Here is a 17,654-nt window from a genome sequence, read left to right on the forward strand (position 1 = left end):
ATGGAAAGCCAGCAAAGTCAACATATGAAATGCATGTTTGTTCAAAAAAATTCTAGATATGAATCCATATCCATAAATTCATTGATTTATTGACAATTTGGAGTGTTCTCATTTGATTTGTTCTCCTTTGCAAATTTCCTGTAGAAAAAAATATGATGCTGATGGATTTCCATAGACTTACGATTGATCGGATCAATCGTAACTCTTTGTACAACGGGGCCTAGGGCCCCGTCTTACAAACAGTTGTGATTGATCCGATCAACTACAAGTATGGATGGCCATCAACATCTAAAATGCAAATGTGTTCAAAATATTTTCTAGATATGTATATTCATTGTTCTCTTAAAGATTCAGTGTGATTCTCTTTGTTTACTAAGGAGATGCAAATGTGCAAATTTCCTGTAGAAAAAATTATGACATTGATGGATTTCCATACAGTTGAGATTGATTGGATCAATCGCAACTCTTAGTGAGTCGGGACCCAGTAATCAAATGCAAATTTGACTTCTGATTAATTTTTTTAACATTAGTTGCAAATGACTTGCAATCAATTGCAAGATTCTTGCAACGTCCCCTTGAAGAGTTTATCTGAGTTGTGACTGATTCGATACAACATGAAAATAACTAAAGAATGACAAACAAAAAATGAAAATGATACATAATAATAGTTGAAAATGAAAAAAAAAATGAATCCTTCAATTACCTACATTTTAAAGTTAAGAGAGGGGGTAAGGGAGAGAGGTGAAGAGAAGGGGACAAGGGTGAGAGAAAAAGAGTATGGAAGGAAAAGAAGAAGAAGAATAAGAAAGAGAGGGGGAGATGGGCGGGAGAGAGAAAGAAATTGAACAATACACAGTCGAACTGTGATAATATGTTGATCGATAAGAATCATGTTCATCATGAATGAAGAAAACAGGAAGTAAAGGAAACGGCCGAGTCAAGTAAAGGAAAATAAAAAGAAAAGACTTGCCGAAAATATTTTTGTAAAAATGGATTCCAAATGTTGGCCTCGATGACCCGGGAGGCCGGGGCGCTAAAGCTCAGCGGTGGGGGAACAGTATTTAATATAGGGTGTTACAACCGATAATGTCGCAGCAACGCATAATGTCGCAGATTGCGACATTATGCAAAGAGCGTCCAACGAATAATGTAACTTTTCTAACGCATGGCGTCACACGTCGCAACGCATAATGTCACAGCGGTATTTGCTTTAGGATTTGAGTTACATATATCATGGATATGAAATATGTTTTTCAGTCAGTATTTTGTTCAAGTTCTATCATCTGAACGTTTTTTAAAGTGTGTATGGGGCGTGTTAGGGTGTATGATTTTGTGTGTTTAGCCGGGTGTTTAGGGAAGAGAAACAAGGGGGAGGTGGGGTGTGCATTGGTGATGAAATATTCTACTTCAACATATTTTACAACAATTCTTTCACCATATAATATTTTGTTTTAATCTTATTTTTATTCAATTGAGAAAAAGTTAGTACCCTAGTTTCACTCCTCCTGTGAAATGACCGATTGTACCTGATACATATTTCATTCTCTGTTTCAGGCTTTGAATGGTGAAATAATTAATGGTCTGTAATGCCAATATAATTCATATTCTCAACCCGGGCCTATTAGTGATAATGATGTATTCTGTGTATTTCAACGAAATTTCTCCATTCTAATCTCATCTTTGACCATGCGTACGCGAGTGTTGATTTCACGGGCGTAAATCCAGAGGATTGGGATCGAAATATCTCCCTTCTCTTTTTGGAAAGGGGGGTGGCATGTGTAATCATCCCACAAATAATTTAGCGTCGAACATCATAATATATAATGAATCATAACTAATAATAATTATAATTATAATAATAACAACAATAATATCATTACTAAAATTGATATTGATGTTGTATATTATCATTGTTATTAATATAATAATAATAGTAGGTAATTGTAATAACAATAACAATACTAGGACATTGATTGGCGGATCCAGCGGGACCGAAGGGGCCGCCCCCCCCCCCCCCCCCTTATTGGCGGCGCAAAAAAGGAAGGGGAAGAAAAGGGGAAAGGAGGCCAGGGGAAGAGGTAAAATAAGAGAAGGAAGGCAAGTGAATAAAACATGGTGAGGGAATAAGACGTGGAAAATATAAATTCTTCCATAATATTTCGGCTCGCGTTCCGCGCTTGTATAATTTAATTAGGGATACATCCATCATTTTCATGATAACGAGCTCAGAATGCCCCGTTTCAAGGTCTTTTCTAAAAAAAAGAAAACAGCTTGCGCTTAATTTGCGCTCGTATTGTTTGTTGAGTAACACAAATTGTTCTATATTGAAAATGTGCTTAAAATCTGCAGATTCAAATCGGAATATCAATATCAATATTAGCTTTACACACGCCTAGTTCATTTATTGATAATAAGTGCCTGCAGTAGCCCATTATGGTTATAAGACGAAATGAATATTGGACGAAATGATGATTGGACGAGATGGTAATTGGACATATAGATGATTGGACCCAGGCGATTGGACCACATGGCAACGATACCAAAGGATTGTTAGCCGAAATGGGTTTAGGCAAAGTGATAGTAGACCGACTGCAGTTAGACCCAAATGGAACATGGACGAAATGAAATTAGACCAAGTTATTAGACCAGTTTGCTATTAGACCAAAGGTAATAGATCTAATGATATTGGACAAAGTGGCTATTGGACCAATTGGCAAAAATAAATCAATTAGACCAAATGATAATAAAATGGCCATAAGACCAACTGGCTACACAGCAAAAAATGTGGTGTTAACTGATGTACATAGAGGACCACACCAGTTGTTTTACACCGGTGTTAAATTGGTGGTGTTAGTTTTACACCCATAGGTGTTATTACAACACATTTGGTTGTTATGTTTACACTCTTTGGTGTTATGTTCAATCTCTAGGGTGTAGTTTTAACACCTCAGGGTGTGGTCTTCTATTAACACCAACTGTTGTCAGTTTTAACACCACAGTTTTTACAGTGTATTAGACTAAATGATAATTGGACTACTAGTATGTTGACATATTAGACTAAATCATGAAGCTTTTAATAGCTTCATGACTAAATGATGGTAGATGAAATGATATTAGACCATGTGATAGTAGACAAAATGGCAGTAAACGAAATGGCAAATAAGGCGATAAATATCCATACAAATAGTAATCCTGATTTCCAAATCACTTTCTCGTGTCTCAAACGAAAGAGAGAGAGAGGGAGAGAGAGAGAGGGAGAGAGAGAGAGAGGGAGAGAGATAAGGTAAACAAATATGAAAACTAAATAGATGCATAAGGGACAAGGAAGAAATATAAAGAAATAATAGGAAGAAGATGATAAAAACATGAAAAAGGGTCGAAAGTGCATTGACTCACAAAAAGGTAGACCTATTCTTTCTCAGCATTGCAGGGATTGTGAATTTCTCCGCAAAGCTTTGAATCTGGGAGCCGAAAGGCCATCAATCGCCCCCCCCCCTCCCAGACAAGTGAATATAGTTGGAAGGGAAATGGAAAGAATTTAAGAGAAAACGAATCATATTGAGAGAGAACAAAATAAATAAAAGGTCAAGGAGATCGGTTTCGATGAAAGCTATAGATTAAAGAGGAAAGGGGTGAAGGGCCAGTGCCCCTAAGAAGGATAGACAAAAAAAAAGATGTTCAGGGAATTATTTTGGATACTTAGTTTTATAGAATACATTTTATCAGGCATTAACTTGACCCATGAATTCCATGCACATTGTTCAGTAATATCCTATTGTCAGACAGGAATTTCCATTGTGCACCCCCACCAGCTAAGTAGGGCCATGTAATTATTTTTATATGCTCCCTCACCCCGAGAAATTTGTGGTTTAAACATTTTTGTTCCTACGATAAAACGTCGTGAACAGCGATGAAATAGATTTAAATTTGTATTTGATATTATCTTTAAAACACCATGAAGAGGTACTCAATGACTTCACTCTCTCGCAAAATAAGTAAAAATACACGTTCACACCCTCTTAATCCTCCAGATAATGAATTCGATATTGGGTCCTTTCCCCTGCTCCCGCGCTTGCCCCAAACACACACTTTTAAAAACGTTAGCTTGAACAAAATACTGAGTGAAAACAATTATTTTCTTATCTGTAACCCGAGTCCTGAAGCAAATACCATTGTGACATTATGCATTGCGACATGTGACGTTATGCTTTAGAAGAGTTACGACATTATGCGTTGACTGCGGCATTATGCGTTGGACGCTCTGGGCATAATGTCGCAATCTGCGACATTATGCGTTGCTGCGACATTTTCGGTTGCAACAGGCACTGCCTACTATTTGTCAACTCATTCACCAGTTAAAAAGAATTCTTATCCTGCTACAAAAATAGTTGTCACACAATTATTACAAATGCCATCAATATTGAAGAAATATTATGAAGCCCAGCTTTCCATAGAAATGTGGTTAAAATTCTATTTCAGACTAGGTTTAGTTATCAGAAAACCACCCAACATGTCTATAAGACTGAACTGAAAGGCTTCGTTGATCGATTGAATGGCAAACTGGCTGACAGGCAGAAAGTCTGACAGACAAAAAAAGTCTGACAGACAAAAAAAAAATCTGACAGACAAAAAGTCTGACAGACAAAATGAATGACAGACAGAAAAAATTATTGACAGATAAATTGACAAATATCTGACAGACTTTCTTACTGACTGATTCACTGATTTGGTGATTGCTTTGTTGATTTGTTCATTAATTTATAGATCAATTGACTGGCAGACAGGCAGAAATCTGATGAACAAAATATCTGACAGACGCTTTGTTGATTCGTTGACTAACAGAATGGCTTGACTCATTTGTTTAATTGGTGTTGAATTTTTTTTATTTTTTTTATTTTTTATTTTTTTGCCGCACCCCTTCTCTAATCCAGTGAGACCCTTTAAATTCTCGTAATATTGATGTTTTTTCAACCTGAATATGAAACAAATTATAGAGGCCTATGCAAACTACAACTCGATTTTACATGATTTCAGTGATGCATTGCCTTCTGCTCATAAATATTATCAGTGTTCAAATTGAAGCCCATACAATAAGCATGGAGTTTCTTTAAAACGATGCGGACAATCACTGCTAACCCATTAACAGTACGCCGAGTGTTCATTCACAATAGGTCCATGTGGTATATGCACTGAGGCGAATGAGCACACAATGGCGGGAAATTTTGAAAAGCTGATGGGCAGCCGAAAGTGAATGTCTTTTGCGACAGGAATGCAAGCCATTTGACAACAGTAATGGCGTATATGAGAAGGCGCCACAACGACCACGAAGACAGCAAATCTATAAACAGCGGAATTGTGTTCTCAAATAACTGGACATCAAACAGATTTTCTTTTCCTGATATTACTGCGTACAAGGGAGAAATAGATAGAAACTGCAGTGATTTTAAACATGAGTTTGGCGATGACAAGGTAAGTGAAATAATTATCTAAATATTATCCAAGGAGCAAGTGTCATTACAAGTTGGACCTTGCTTGTTCTGTTGTCCATAATTATAATGCGTGATTGGCGATCATGTACGCGAATAACAGCACTAGTATCAAATCGCACAAATCACGGGAAAATTTGATACTTTTTACCAGCCCAGTCTGCGTAGTGAATAAAAAAAAAATATTTGTAACAATATTTATGGCTGTGAAACATGACAAAATGCTTGTTTCAGTAGTGTAATTTGAAGTCGAAGTGAGATTTCTTGTTTAGGGTCCTCTTTTAAACTGGAAGTGTCCACCTTGTGATGACAGTGACCCCCTGGGAAATTTTCAAAACGGTGGGGGATATATCGCCCAAATATTTCAGGTGGGGCCGGCCTGTGTAAGCATCCACCAATAATTTAAGGTCGAAGATCGTAATTTTGATATGATGAATCATAAAGTATTATCTTGATGATACTGATAAATATATTATTATTATTATTATTATTATTATTATTATTATTATTATTATTATTATTATTATTAATATTATTATTATTATCTTCATAATGATAATGATGATTATTGTGATGATGGTAGTAATAGTTGTCATATTTGGGTGTTTCCATGATATAAGAGACAAAATGGGTATCAATCACACACGGGGGGGGGGGTGCGTGTATTATTACCCCCCCCCCCCCCCATCCAATAATTCAAACATAATGTTTATTACAAATCATATGACAAGTATCATCAAGAAGAGTACACGCTCACGGTTCCAAATTGCGAGATTAATTGCTGTGTATATGCATTTTTTCTCTCTGAATTTTACGTATTAATAAAACCACTCCTTACAGATATTGTTAGAAACAGATAGATAGAAAAATAGAAGAAAAAAATCCAGGATAAAAGAGAATAACATTTTCGTAGATGACATTATCTTTTCAGAATTTAACCCTCTCTGCAACCAACCGCTTGTGTTGTGCCCGCGCACCCTTTTGTACGTCACCTTATTTTTTGTTAGTAACTTCTTTATCCCGGTTTGTGATGCAAAAAAAATGTATATACATAGTAAAATAAATGAGAATTGAAATTTCAGAGTGTGTGAACCCCCCAAACCGATAAAATTCCTCAAATGACTCGCGCTCACATTTGTCTACCTAGTCTTGGAGAAATACAGCGGACTTGTACTTAATGACAAGTCCACCCCAACTAAAAGTTGATTTTGAAAAAAGGAGAAAAATCCAACAAGCAAAACACTTAAAATTTCATCAAAATCGGATGTAAAATAAGAAAGTTTATGACATTTTAAAGTTTCGCTTAATTTCACAAAACAGTTATATGCACATCCTGGTCAGTATGCAAATTGGCAGACTGATGACGTCACCCACTCACTATCTATTTTGTATTTTATTATATGAAATATGAAATTTTCTATTTTTCCTCCTTGTCAAGTGAAACAAAGTTTTATTTCTCCCTGAACATGTGGATTTACCATTAATTTAACAGTTTATGGTTATTCAAAGTTGGTTCTTATTGTCAAATCTGTAAAAATGGAAATTTTGTATTATTCAAACAATAAAAAACAAAAATAGTGAGTGATGGACATCATTGACTCTCTCATTTGCATATCGCTGAGTTGTGCATTTAACTGTTTTGTGAAAAATAAGCGAAACTTCAAAATGTCATAACTTTCTTATTTTACATCCGGTTTCGATGAAATTTGCAGCGTTATGTTTGTTTGATTTTTCTCTATCGATTTAAATCAACAATTTTCTGGGGTGGACTTGACCTTTAAAATTGTAGTGTTAAGGACTACCACCGGTGGAGTACAGATGTTGGGCTTGGGGACCATGGAAGAAAAGGGGTGTCTTTTGGTAAGTGAAGTGCTTCATACATAAGTCTTTATGAAACGAGTCCAGGAGGATATAGGAATATTATGCAAAGTACTTATAAATGCATGCAACACATTAAAACAAAAATCGGTTTTTAATGAATAAAAGAAAAGTCATTTAATTCACACATGAGCTTTGGGAAATTTTGACATTTTCAAGTTTCGCTTGCTTTCCAGTAAACAGTTCAGTGCATACTGTGGTTAGTATGCAAATGAGGGAACTGACTTCACCCATTTACAATTTCTTTGTTATATTGTAAGATATAATATGAAAATTTTAATATTGTTTTTTCTTTGAGTATCGGCAAATAATAAATCCATTGTCAGCGGCGAAAGTCACAGATCATTAGGGGGTCAGTAACCTGAAAAACACTTCAAGTGGTTCTCCGGACTGAAAATGATTTCAAGTAAAGAAGGGTCAAATTCACCAAGCAAATCGATGAATAGTTCATCAGAATCTGATAACAAATGACGAAGTTAATGAAGTTTAAACTTTAGCAACATTTTGTGAAAACATTTACATGTATTTGCACACTGCTATCAATATCCATCATATATGATGTCATGTCCCCACTTTTCTCTTTCTTGTGTTAATGCATAAAATCAGAATTATTTCATATTTTCATACTTTTCCTTGTCAAAAATAAAATAGGTTAGAAAAAATGAGTACCTTATGCATTAATTCAATTTTAATCCAATTGTTTTCATTCTTGGTGTGAAAAATATGAATGAACATGATCATATACATTTATAAACAGTGCGTCCCACGAAAAGCGAAACCGAGATTTATAGATAATTTATCATGCCTTAATCGCAAATACAATAGACAAAATGACCTATCATTACGGTCTCCTCTTTCATTTAAAATAACTTAGATTATTCTTCATTCATGCCTGGGTGAGCAAAAACAATTTGAAGAAAGGAAACCAAAAAGTCACTTGGCGGACGGTATCCGAGTTTTAAAAAAGAAAATAAAGTTAAAAAGTTCAATATCTGTTCTTTACTTTGATACCTCAATTACAGAAAACGGTCAAGAAATAAGAAAGTTCTGTTTATTTGAAATAAAGCTTGAATTCCAATAATTTCATAAAGCGAAGAGGTTTTACAGGATAGCTTTTAGACTTAATCGACACTTCGTTCTTTTTGTAAACTGTGCGATAGCTTCAGTGGGAAACCGATGAAAACACGTGTTTCATGAACTTATGGAAATACAAGCATTGTTTCGAAGAAACATAACTTTGTTATTTCTTGACCATTTTCTGCTGTTTAGCTTTCAAATTAAAGAGCAGATATCGAACTTTTTACGTCTGTGATTTTCTTTTTTTGAATTTTGATACACCCCGCCAAATGACTTTTTGTTATCCTTTCCTCAAATTGTTTTTACTCACTCATGCGTGAATGAAAAATTGTGTATATTATATCAGCTAAAAGAAGATATTCTAAGCTTTGCAATGATGGGTCATTTGTTTATTGTATTTGTGCTTAAGTTATGATAAATCATCGCTAAACCTCGGTTTCGTTTTTTGTGGGACACACTGTATAACAAAATAAAAAAGTGGGGGATGTGTAGTCATCAGCTTACTCATTGCATTATTATGAGGACATGCATAGTAAGAGTTGTTGTGCCGAAATAATGCAAAGTTTTAAAATGTCATATTTTTGTTATTCCTTGTCCGATTTTGAAGAGATTTTCAGTGTTTTGTACGTCTGATTTCTTTTATCTGTTCAAATCATGATATTTACAGCCTGGAATACCCCTTCAACCAAAGGTCAAGATTTTGAATTTTCAAGATAATTTTGAAATTTTCAGTATAGTATCATGTTAAACATAAATAGGGGTAATAAATCTAGTAATTCCGGGTACCATTCGGCATTTTTGCCAGTACATAGTGGCATGACTGAGACAAAAGTAAAATTAAACTCTGTGAGAATGGTTATTTTATAACACACAAAATACGAAAGGAAAACAAGTTTCTTACTTAAGGTCAAGCATTATTTGAGGTCGGCGAACTTAGGATTTTATTATCATATGAATGTGTTTATCATTATTATTCATCTTACATGTAATTGTTTTCAAAGTTGGAACTGCTACTATATTGAATTTCCTAATCATGGTAAATGCAGGTGAGACTCCCAGATGCGTTCCACTCGTCTAATTTTTTACCTCAACGTATAAATGAGAACCTCGTAATATTCTATTAAGTATAATGAGAACATTTGATGTTGTGACATTGACATCGTGCCACTTTTTCCCCGAATAAAAACTTTTGAACAATTTGAATTGTAGTGAGGCTGTGCATGTAGAAAGCTCAATGGTTGATCTACTGGATACAAATTTCAAGATTTGCGGATTCTCCTACTTTTATCAAGTAGGGGCAAATGAATTGCTTGTAATCACATATTAAAAAAAAAAAAACCTGTTTAATTTACATGAAATTCATGCATTTTATTTTTGGAAGAGAATTAGGTATCAATATGTATGATGGCTGTATCCGTTTTAATTGTTTCCATGAATGCAGGATTGCATCGCGTATGCTTCGGCTTTCTTTGATGAAGAGATAGATGAACTCCCACATGAATCATCAAAGACTGAACCCACCAAGCAACCAGACAGCATCCATACAACATTTAGACAGCATCTAAGCACCATACCAAGCATCCAGACTACATCCAGGCACATCACCAAGCAACCAGAGAGCATACAATCACCACACCAAGCAACCTGACAGCATCCAAGCAACCAGACATCATCCAGGCACCACACCTAGCAACCAGACATCATCCAGGCACCACACCTAGCAACCAGACATCATCCAGGCACCACACCTAGCAACCAGACATCATCCAGGCACCACACCAAGCAACCAGACATCATCCAGGTACCACACCAAGCGACCAGATATCATCCAGGCACCACACCTAGCAACCAGACATCCAGGTACCACACCTAGCAACCAGACATCATCCAGGAACCACACCTAGCAACCAGACATCATCCAGGCACCACACCAAGCAACCAGACAGCATCCAGGTACCACACTAAGCAACCAGACATCATCTATAAGGCACCACACTTAGCAACCATACATAATCCAAACACCACATCAAATTAATGGAGGTTCTGATGATCCTTGATGTAATCAGTGGAGGTCTAACCAATCTATTCCCTTATGACCCTGAAGCATGAAAGACTGGGTAGGAAGAAGAACAAAATGGAGAAAATGGTAAAGGAGACGAGAGAGAGAAGGAAAGAGTAGATGTCATCCAATCACGCTGATGTTCCTTGAGATAAGGAGAGAAATTCCCCCGCCCCCCCCCCCACTCAGTGTTTAGGGTACGCATATATGCTCGTTCCCTCCCTTTGAAAGCACCCCCCCCTATCGAAGGTCTTCCAAATTTCTGAAACCCCCCCCTTTCGAGGGCTTTTCGCGGGCTTTTTTTTTGCTTTGGAGACCCCCCTAAATCCGAAAAACTGCTCAATGTACCCCCTATTTCAGGTGAGCTCTCATTTCAACAAAAGGTCCTTACTTTACTTTTCAAAATGAAATAATCCTGAATGAGCTTTCAAAACTAGCAGGAATTTGATCAATTTTTCTATGTTACTCAAGACATTCTATAACCCCCTTTTAAAATTTCTCAGGAGTCCAAAGAGAGAGATAAAAAAACACCCCCTTTTTTAAAGAAATCTCTGGGTGAAAATACAAATACACCCCTTTTTTTACAATTAGCGGGCCGGACTTGTCCCGCGAAAAAGTACCCCTTTACCGGACATTTTGGGAACACGCATGCGGTCCTTCCGACCCCGGAGTGGGGGGGGGGGGCGGGGAAATTCCTCGTCCAGTAACTCAAATGCCTTTTCTATGAAGGTATGTTATCTTTGAAATATGTCTATTAACTTATTTTCTGATTTGTTCATAAGATTTGTGTTGAGAAAGCTTTTTTTCAAACCAGGGTGTCATAATATAATCGCTTATGCCCCATTCGAGGTCCCGAGAGATAAGTTTAGTTCAGATGAAAATATCGTATGCACTTATTTGTTATTTCAGAAACACAAAAATCAACTTCTAGTACATTTCTCATAATTATACTTTTAATTTTAGACGATCGGAGCAGCAAGGGTGATGGCACCAGATGGCATGTTGGGTGATGGCACCAGATGGGTGATGGCACCAGAGGATCTGGGATATTTCAGCCACATTTTTCCCCGATCGGCCGCTCGAAGCTGATTTTTGTTTGTTTCTTTGAAGGGGTCATTTCTAAGCTTTATTCTTATAAATCAACATAAATATGTAATAATCTCATAAGCCTTATTTAAATAGTGCGAGCTATTTTATTTACTTTTTATTTCATGTATTTTGTCCTAAAATTTAAACACTCTGGGCATTGTTTGTTATCCTAAACGAGATGTGTATCCAAAAAAATTATTACTGCGAGCGCAAAGCGCGAGCAGAAATGTTCAATATACATGTACGTTTGGATCTGATCAAAAAAATGGTCTGTTAACGGCTGCTTGCAGTTAGCCATGAAGACGTGCAGTTAGCCATGAAGACGTTACATATTTCAACTATCAAAATAATGCGAAGCGCGAGCTGAAAATGTTGACATTTCTACCTGAAGAATGGAAATTCTAAGCACTTTTTGGAATCGTAAATAGGATAAGTATATAATTAAACAATTGATGCGAGCGCGAAGCGCGAGCGGAAAAATTCGAGATTTACACCTAAAAATGGGACACTCTATTCATGTTTTGTAAACCATGAAAGGGATGTGTAAATGAAAATCTTCATACATTAATAATGCAAGCGCAAAGCTCGAGCAGAAAATTTTTGATATTGTGAAATTAAACTGGATAATGATTTAAATAGAGAACAAGCTGCATATCTGAATAAACATGCACGCGCGTGTTCAGATTTCGACCTAGAATCTGGGCACTCTATACCCTTTTTTATCATGAAAATCAATAAAGCGAGCGCGAAGCTCGAGCTTAAAATATTTGATATTCCGGTCTGAAAAGGGGTCAATTTAAGCTCTGTATTTCAAGCATTTTGTAGGAAAATTGTGAGATGATATGTTTCATTATTATTACTTTGAGTTTTGACATAGGACCGGGACATTCTAAGAACATTATGTCATCATATGAAAAGGTATGCGAGCTGATACGTTTTGACAATCTGACCTGAATAGGGATATTTTGAACTTTATGGAATACAGGAAAATAATAGGTACCAGACAAATCAAATTTTGCGAGCGCGCAGCGCGAGCAGAAATTATTAATATTCAGACCATAAAACAGATTTTTTACAGAGCACTTAAAAAAATCAATTTGTAAATCAATTATGAAAGTTCGATTTCCAAGCTGAAATATGTATTGTATATTGACTACAAAATTCGATATTTTAAGCTCCATATTGAGCAAGATTTCTAAATCACCTAACAGGCAATGCGAGCGCAAAGCGCGAGCGAAATTTTATTATTTTCCAAGTCTTCCCCTCATCTTACTTTATTCATTTGTCTTCCTCTTATGTTTCTCCTCCTTTTTTCTCCTTTCTTTTCCCTTCTTTTTTTCTTTCTTTCCCCCTTTTTTCTTTTTTATTTGCTCCGCCAATAGGGGGGGGGGGGGGGCGGCCCCTCGGCCCCCTGGATCCGCTTATGAAGCCCACCCCAGAAAAAATGTATATTCTAATAAATAGATCAATCAAACAATGATAACGTTAAAAACTTCATCAAATCAAAATCGTTTCGCTTATTTTTCACAAAACAGTTTCATGGATAACTCGGTGACATGCAAATGAGAGAGTTGATGATATTCCTCGCTCACCATTTTTTTTAATTGTTTTAATTATACAAATATTTCAATATTTTACACTATCGTGCGCTTAGAGGGATGCTCCGGGCTTAAGATATTTATATCTAAATAAATAGAGTAAAATTCACAAAGCAAAATGCTGAAAATTTGATCAAAATCGGATAACAAATAGCAAGTTTTTTAATTTTAAAGTTTATCAATATTTTTTTTTAAACAGTGATATGCACATCGTCACAAATATTATATTATTATTATTCATAGGTGGGCTAAATATGTCAAATCCCCACTTCCCTTTTTCTTATGTTATTACATGAAATCATAATTGTTTCATTTCTTTTAATAAATGTGCAAATGATGTGTCTCCATTATTATGAAATAAGTTGCAGCAAGAAATTACTAATGCACTTAATCAGTTGTAAATCCATTTTTTTTTAGTTCTTGGTAGAAATTTTTGGAATAAACCTGATTTCGTGTAATGAAATACAAAAGAACAAGTGGGGATATGACATCACCAGCCCACCTAATGCATATTCATGAAGACACACCGAGAACTGTTTCACCGGAATAATGCAAATCTTTAAAACTCAATAACTACGTTATTTGTTATCAAATATTAAAATTTTCAGCATTTCGCTCCGTGAATTTTACTCTATTTATCGAGATGTAAATATCTTCAGCCTGGAGCATCCCTTTAAGGATCTCCTTGCCCATGCGCAATGTGATTATTTATTTTCGATGCCTTGAAAATTATGACGAGAAACCTTTTTTGTTTTTCTATTAGTCACAATTGTAATGATTATTGTTTAGACCAAACCATAGAATGTAGACATAATCTGGTGAACACTTCAGAAATGAAATGAATGAATAGATGAATTCATACAATGTGAATAAATAAATGAATAGATCGATAGCTAGTTAATGAAAATGAATAAATAAAATAACGAATGAATAAGATAAATAAATAGATTAAGTAATTAATCAATAGACAAATAATTAAATGAGCAGATGAATAGAATTAATAAATACATGAAACCATGGATAGATAAATAATAGAGTAGAGTATATCATATGCCTTTTCATACAGGCAAATCAGTTGCTCTTTGTACCAGTAATGTACGATTATTGATGCCTTAGTCTTCTTTCTTGGTGGTAGTTATCTTCATCGTGGTATAGTTCACAAGATAAATGCAGAAATATAGGTCATACTGCCCCAATGAAAATTCAGATAGAAAATAAAACCTGCGTTGGAGACAAAAATTGAAATAGATCTGGGATCAGTTTCATGAAACTTGTTAAAACAACAAAGTTGAATCAACAGTTAAAAGCTACTGAAATCATTCAATCTGATTGAATGATAGTAAAGTGTTGTAGAAATCGTGCGTTTGTTGTTATAACATTTTTCAAATAAAATGGAATACTGATCGTTAAGTGAGTAAATTTTATTTTCTGGCAAAGACATGGATATTCCTTTTTTTAAGGAATTCTGTTGTAATGTATTTCTGAAATGTTTTATGAATGTATTTATACATATATTATTCTACTGAATGGTAATTATATCCGTATCAGCTTTAACCCTAAATCTCCCGGGGTATTTTGATTCTTGTCATTCCCGGGGGGGGGGGCATTATGCCCCCTCCCCTTAAGATCTCAGTCGCGGATTGCACGATCACAACGAAAATTTTATTTTATATGAATTAATTATGCTAATTTATTCATGAAATCATACTTTTTGCTCTGATTCACTAAATAAAGCTCCTAGAATGCTATTTTTTGGTAAAAATATTCTTTATAGCATTCCTAACAATTGTGAATGAAAAATATTCTGGTACCAAGACCGATTTCTTATGTATTTTATTTTTTTAATTTCTTATGTATTTCTCTGTTTTTTTACTTTTTGTGTTTTATTGTCTTTTCAATGGAAATCGTTCCAGACTTAATTCTGATCATAAACAAGGCAAATTTAATTAACTTTAATCAGTAAAAGTAGAAATAATGATACATTTATGAATTTTGGCTAAATACGCAATTTGCATTGGATTTGTACATGAAATCACGTTTTTGAGCAATTTTGGGTCGGACATGCACTTACATAATATTGCGTAATGTCGTAACTGCGTTACCGGGCGTCACAAATTTGGTCTCAAAATTTGCGCGAGACTTGAAAGTAAAAAGTCCGTGAGCGGCGAGGTCAGAAAATTTTGCGCAGCAGATATATCGCAAAAAATGTCGAGGGGGACCATTATGGCCCCCCGGGAGAATAAGGGTTAAAGGGGCGGCAAATTGACATACTCCATTGAATGTATGATGTAAATAGTCTTCAAATGCACATTTTGTTACTAATTACTGCTTGTATGGATGTATCCAAAAGTGATTAGCATGTCATCATAATAAGTTGGCCTGTGTATGGGTACAATCAGGATTTACCGAGCTGTCTCATTTGACTACAAAAAAGTTGCCTTTTCCACTTTCAATTGTATTGTGTGTTGTAAACAAGTGATGTGATAATCATTTCAAATTGTGTGGCATAATGTCAACCACATTTTTTTCTCATAGGGATTCAATCTTTTAATTACATGTTCTGTCAATTGCTTCATTTTAGGAGAGGACACTTTGGAACATTGGAACCTCTGTCTGGAAAATAATGGATGTGGGGGGAAATGAACATTCTCAGTTTGTTGCATCCTTACAAGTGTTCTTATACACATACATACACCCACCCACACACACTATGTTAATCAAATAATGTGTTATCTAATTATAATTATTATCCAATGTATTATCTAACAGTGCGTAATAGCACCGAATTCGGAGAGGATATTTTTGGACAGAATTGGCAGCCTATTTGGGGTTTTTTATTCATAGATCAAATTATCGGTAGCTTTTAGAGTTTTCAGTTTTTGAATATTTAATTTCAATAATCAATTCTGATTGGTAAAATAATGCCTATGCCTAATAATAAAAATCTGAGGGCTCGAAATTGGGAAAAACAAAATTAGACTAGATGGCCCTAAAATGCCAGATATGGTCTCTTCTGAGAAGTAAATGTGTATTTCAATAATGGAAAAATTTCTCTTGCAGGTTGTTCTAATAGCATTCCAACAGATTTGAGATTGCAATTCAAATATTTCTTATGATGCACGGATTGAATTTTTTTTCAAAGTATACTCTGATTGTAATACAAGCCAAAACAAGAATACAATGCTTAGTTTAGGGTTTAAACTTGGATAGATTTGAGGAGTTGAATACTTTAGGTGGTGCAAATAAGGCTGCTAATTCAGATCTGCTTAAGGTTATCAAAAATAAGTTTTGTTAAGAAATTATGTATATTATTTGAAAATTGATTTTTCTTATATATTTCCCCCAAATCGTCCAGGCAAAATAACAAAATTTAAAGTTAAGTAAATGTATCATTTTCAGAAGAATTCATCGGTAAATCGGTCTACCGTATTCTACCTAATTTCTCAAGTGAACTTGAAAAATCTTAACTACAAGTATCTCTGCAAATAACATATGCTTGCACATTACATTATTGGCCTAAATTATTAATTTAATTTGCCTGGACGATTGGTTATTAAATGATCATATTACACCTCCTTTTTGTGACTTGTATTTATTACCCCTCCACCTCTCTATCTCTCTCTCTCCCATCTGTCTCCTCTCCCTTCCCTCTCTGTCTTCCCCTCACCCCCCCCCCCCCCACCATCTACAAGGGCTTTCACACTTGGTTGCGCGAGTTTTTGATTCCACTATATTTTGCAGACAATAGTATTGCTCGTAAATGATAAAACAACTAATTGTGAAAGCCCTTTATAAATCCGGTGAACTTCATGAAATGTATGTTCTCATTTTAACAATCACTTCAGCAAAAATGTAACAAACTTCCAATTATTGATTTAAAACCTTTTGTGACAGATGCAAGAATGCAAGAAATATTTGAAAACTTAACGTTATCCAAAGAAATTTACTTCCCTTTAGCATTGTCAATCCTTGTCTTGCATTAACTCGTATTTTTTCACACCCTTTTAGTGAATTAATAATTATCAAAAATACAAATCAAACATTTGAGTAAAAAATAGAATACAAATCAATTGTGTGACAAATTATGCAGCACATTGTCAGAAAATGCTCTTCAAACGAACCTAAAATTTATATTTTGTGAAATTCACCTTTGTAAACACCTGCAATGTTGCAAAATGTATTGTTGGCAATTAAAAACTTTTAATACTTCACACTTTAGGAACATGGAAAAATCATTCATGTAAGTGGATATTCAATATTTCATAACAAATAGCATAATTCCACATGGTTGCTATGGAAGAAAAACTAAATTCATTGAAAAGTGGGAAAAAATGTGCCATCAATATCACTCCATTTTGCAACATTCACCTCCTCCTCATCCAAAAATAATCTGGAATCTGCAAGTCAAAATGTGGCATTGTCCTTGAAAGTACTCTATAAGCTGAAATTAACGCAGTACTTATATTT

The 17,654-nt window shown here is 35.1% G+C and overlaps 1 protein-coding gene across 1 annotated transcript; it reads left to right on the forward strand.

Annotated features, from left to right (window-relative positions):
• Positions 1-5,259: 5,259 nt before the first annotated feature.
• On the forward strand, positions 5,260-12,360 carry LOC129256473 (uncharacterized). Its single transcript, XM_064096721.1, has 3 exons — positions 5,260-5,469; positions 9,883-10,394; positions 11,464-12,360. Exons 1-2 carry the CDS (start codon positions 5,293-5,295, stop codon positions 10,087-10,089), a joined length of 384 nt encoding a protein of 127 aa, XP_063952791.1. The 5' UTR covers positions 5,260-5,292; the 3' UTR covers positions 10,090-10,394; positions 11,464-12,360.
• Positions 12,361-17,654: the final 5,294 nt, after the last annotated feature.

Source organism: Lytechinus pictus, chromosome 3 (genome assembly GCF_037042905.1).
Source record: "Lytechinus pictus isolate F3 Inbred chromosome 3, Lp3.0, whole genome shotgun sequence".
Lineage (NCBI taxonomy): Eukaryota > Metazoa > Echinodermata > Echinoidea > Temnopleuroida > Toxopneustidae > Lytechinus > Lytechinus pictus.

Excerpts from the sequence above, each read along its gene's own strand:
- LOC129256473 (XM_064096721.1), top strand. The coding sequence starts at position 5,293 with ATGGCGTATATGAGAAGGCGCCACAACGACCACGAAGACAGCAAATCT. Across the intron at positions 5,470-9,882 it reads ATGAGTTTGGCGATGACAAG|GATTGCATCGCGTATGCTTC; the intron begins GTAAGTGAAATA and ends CCATGAATGCAG.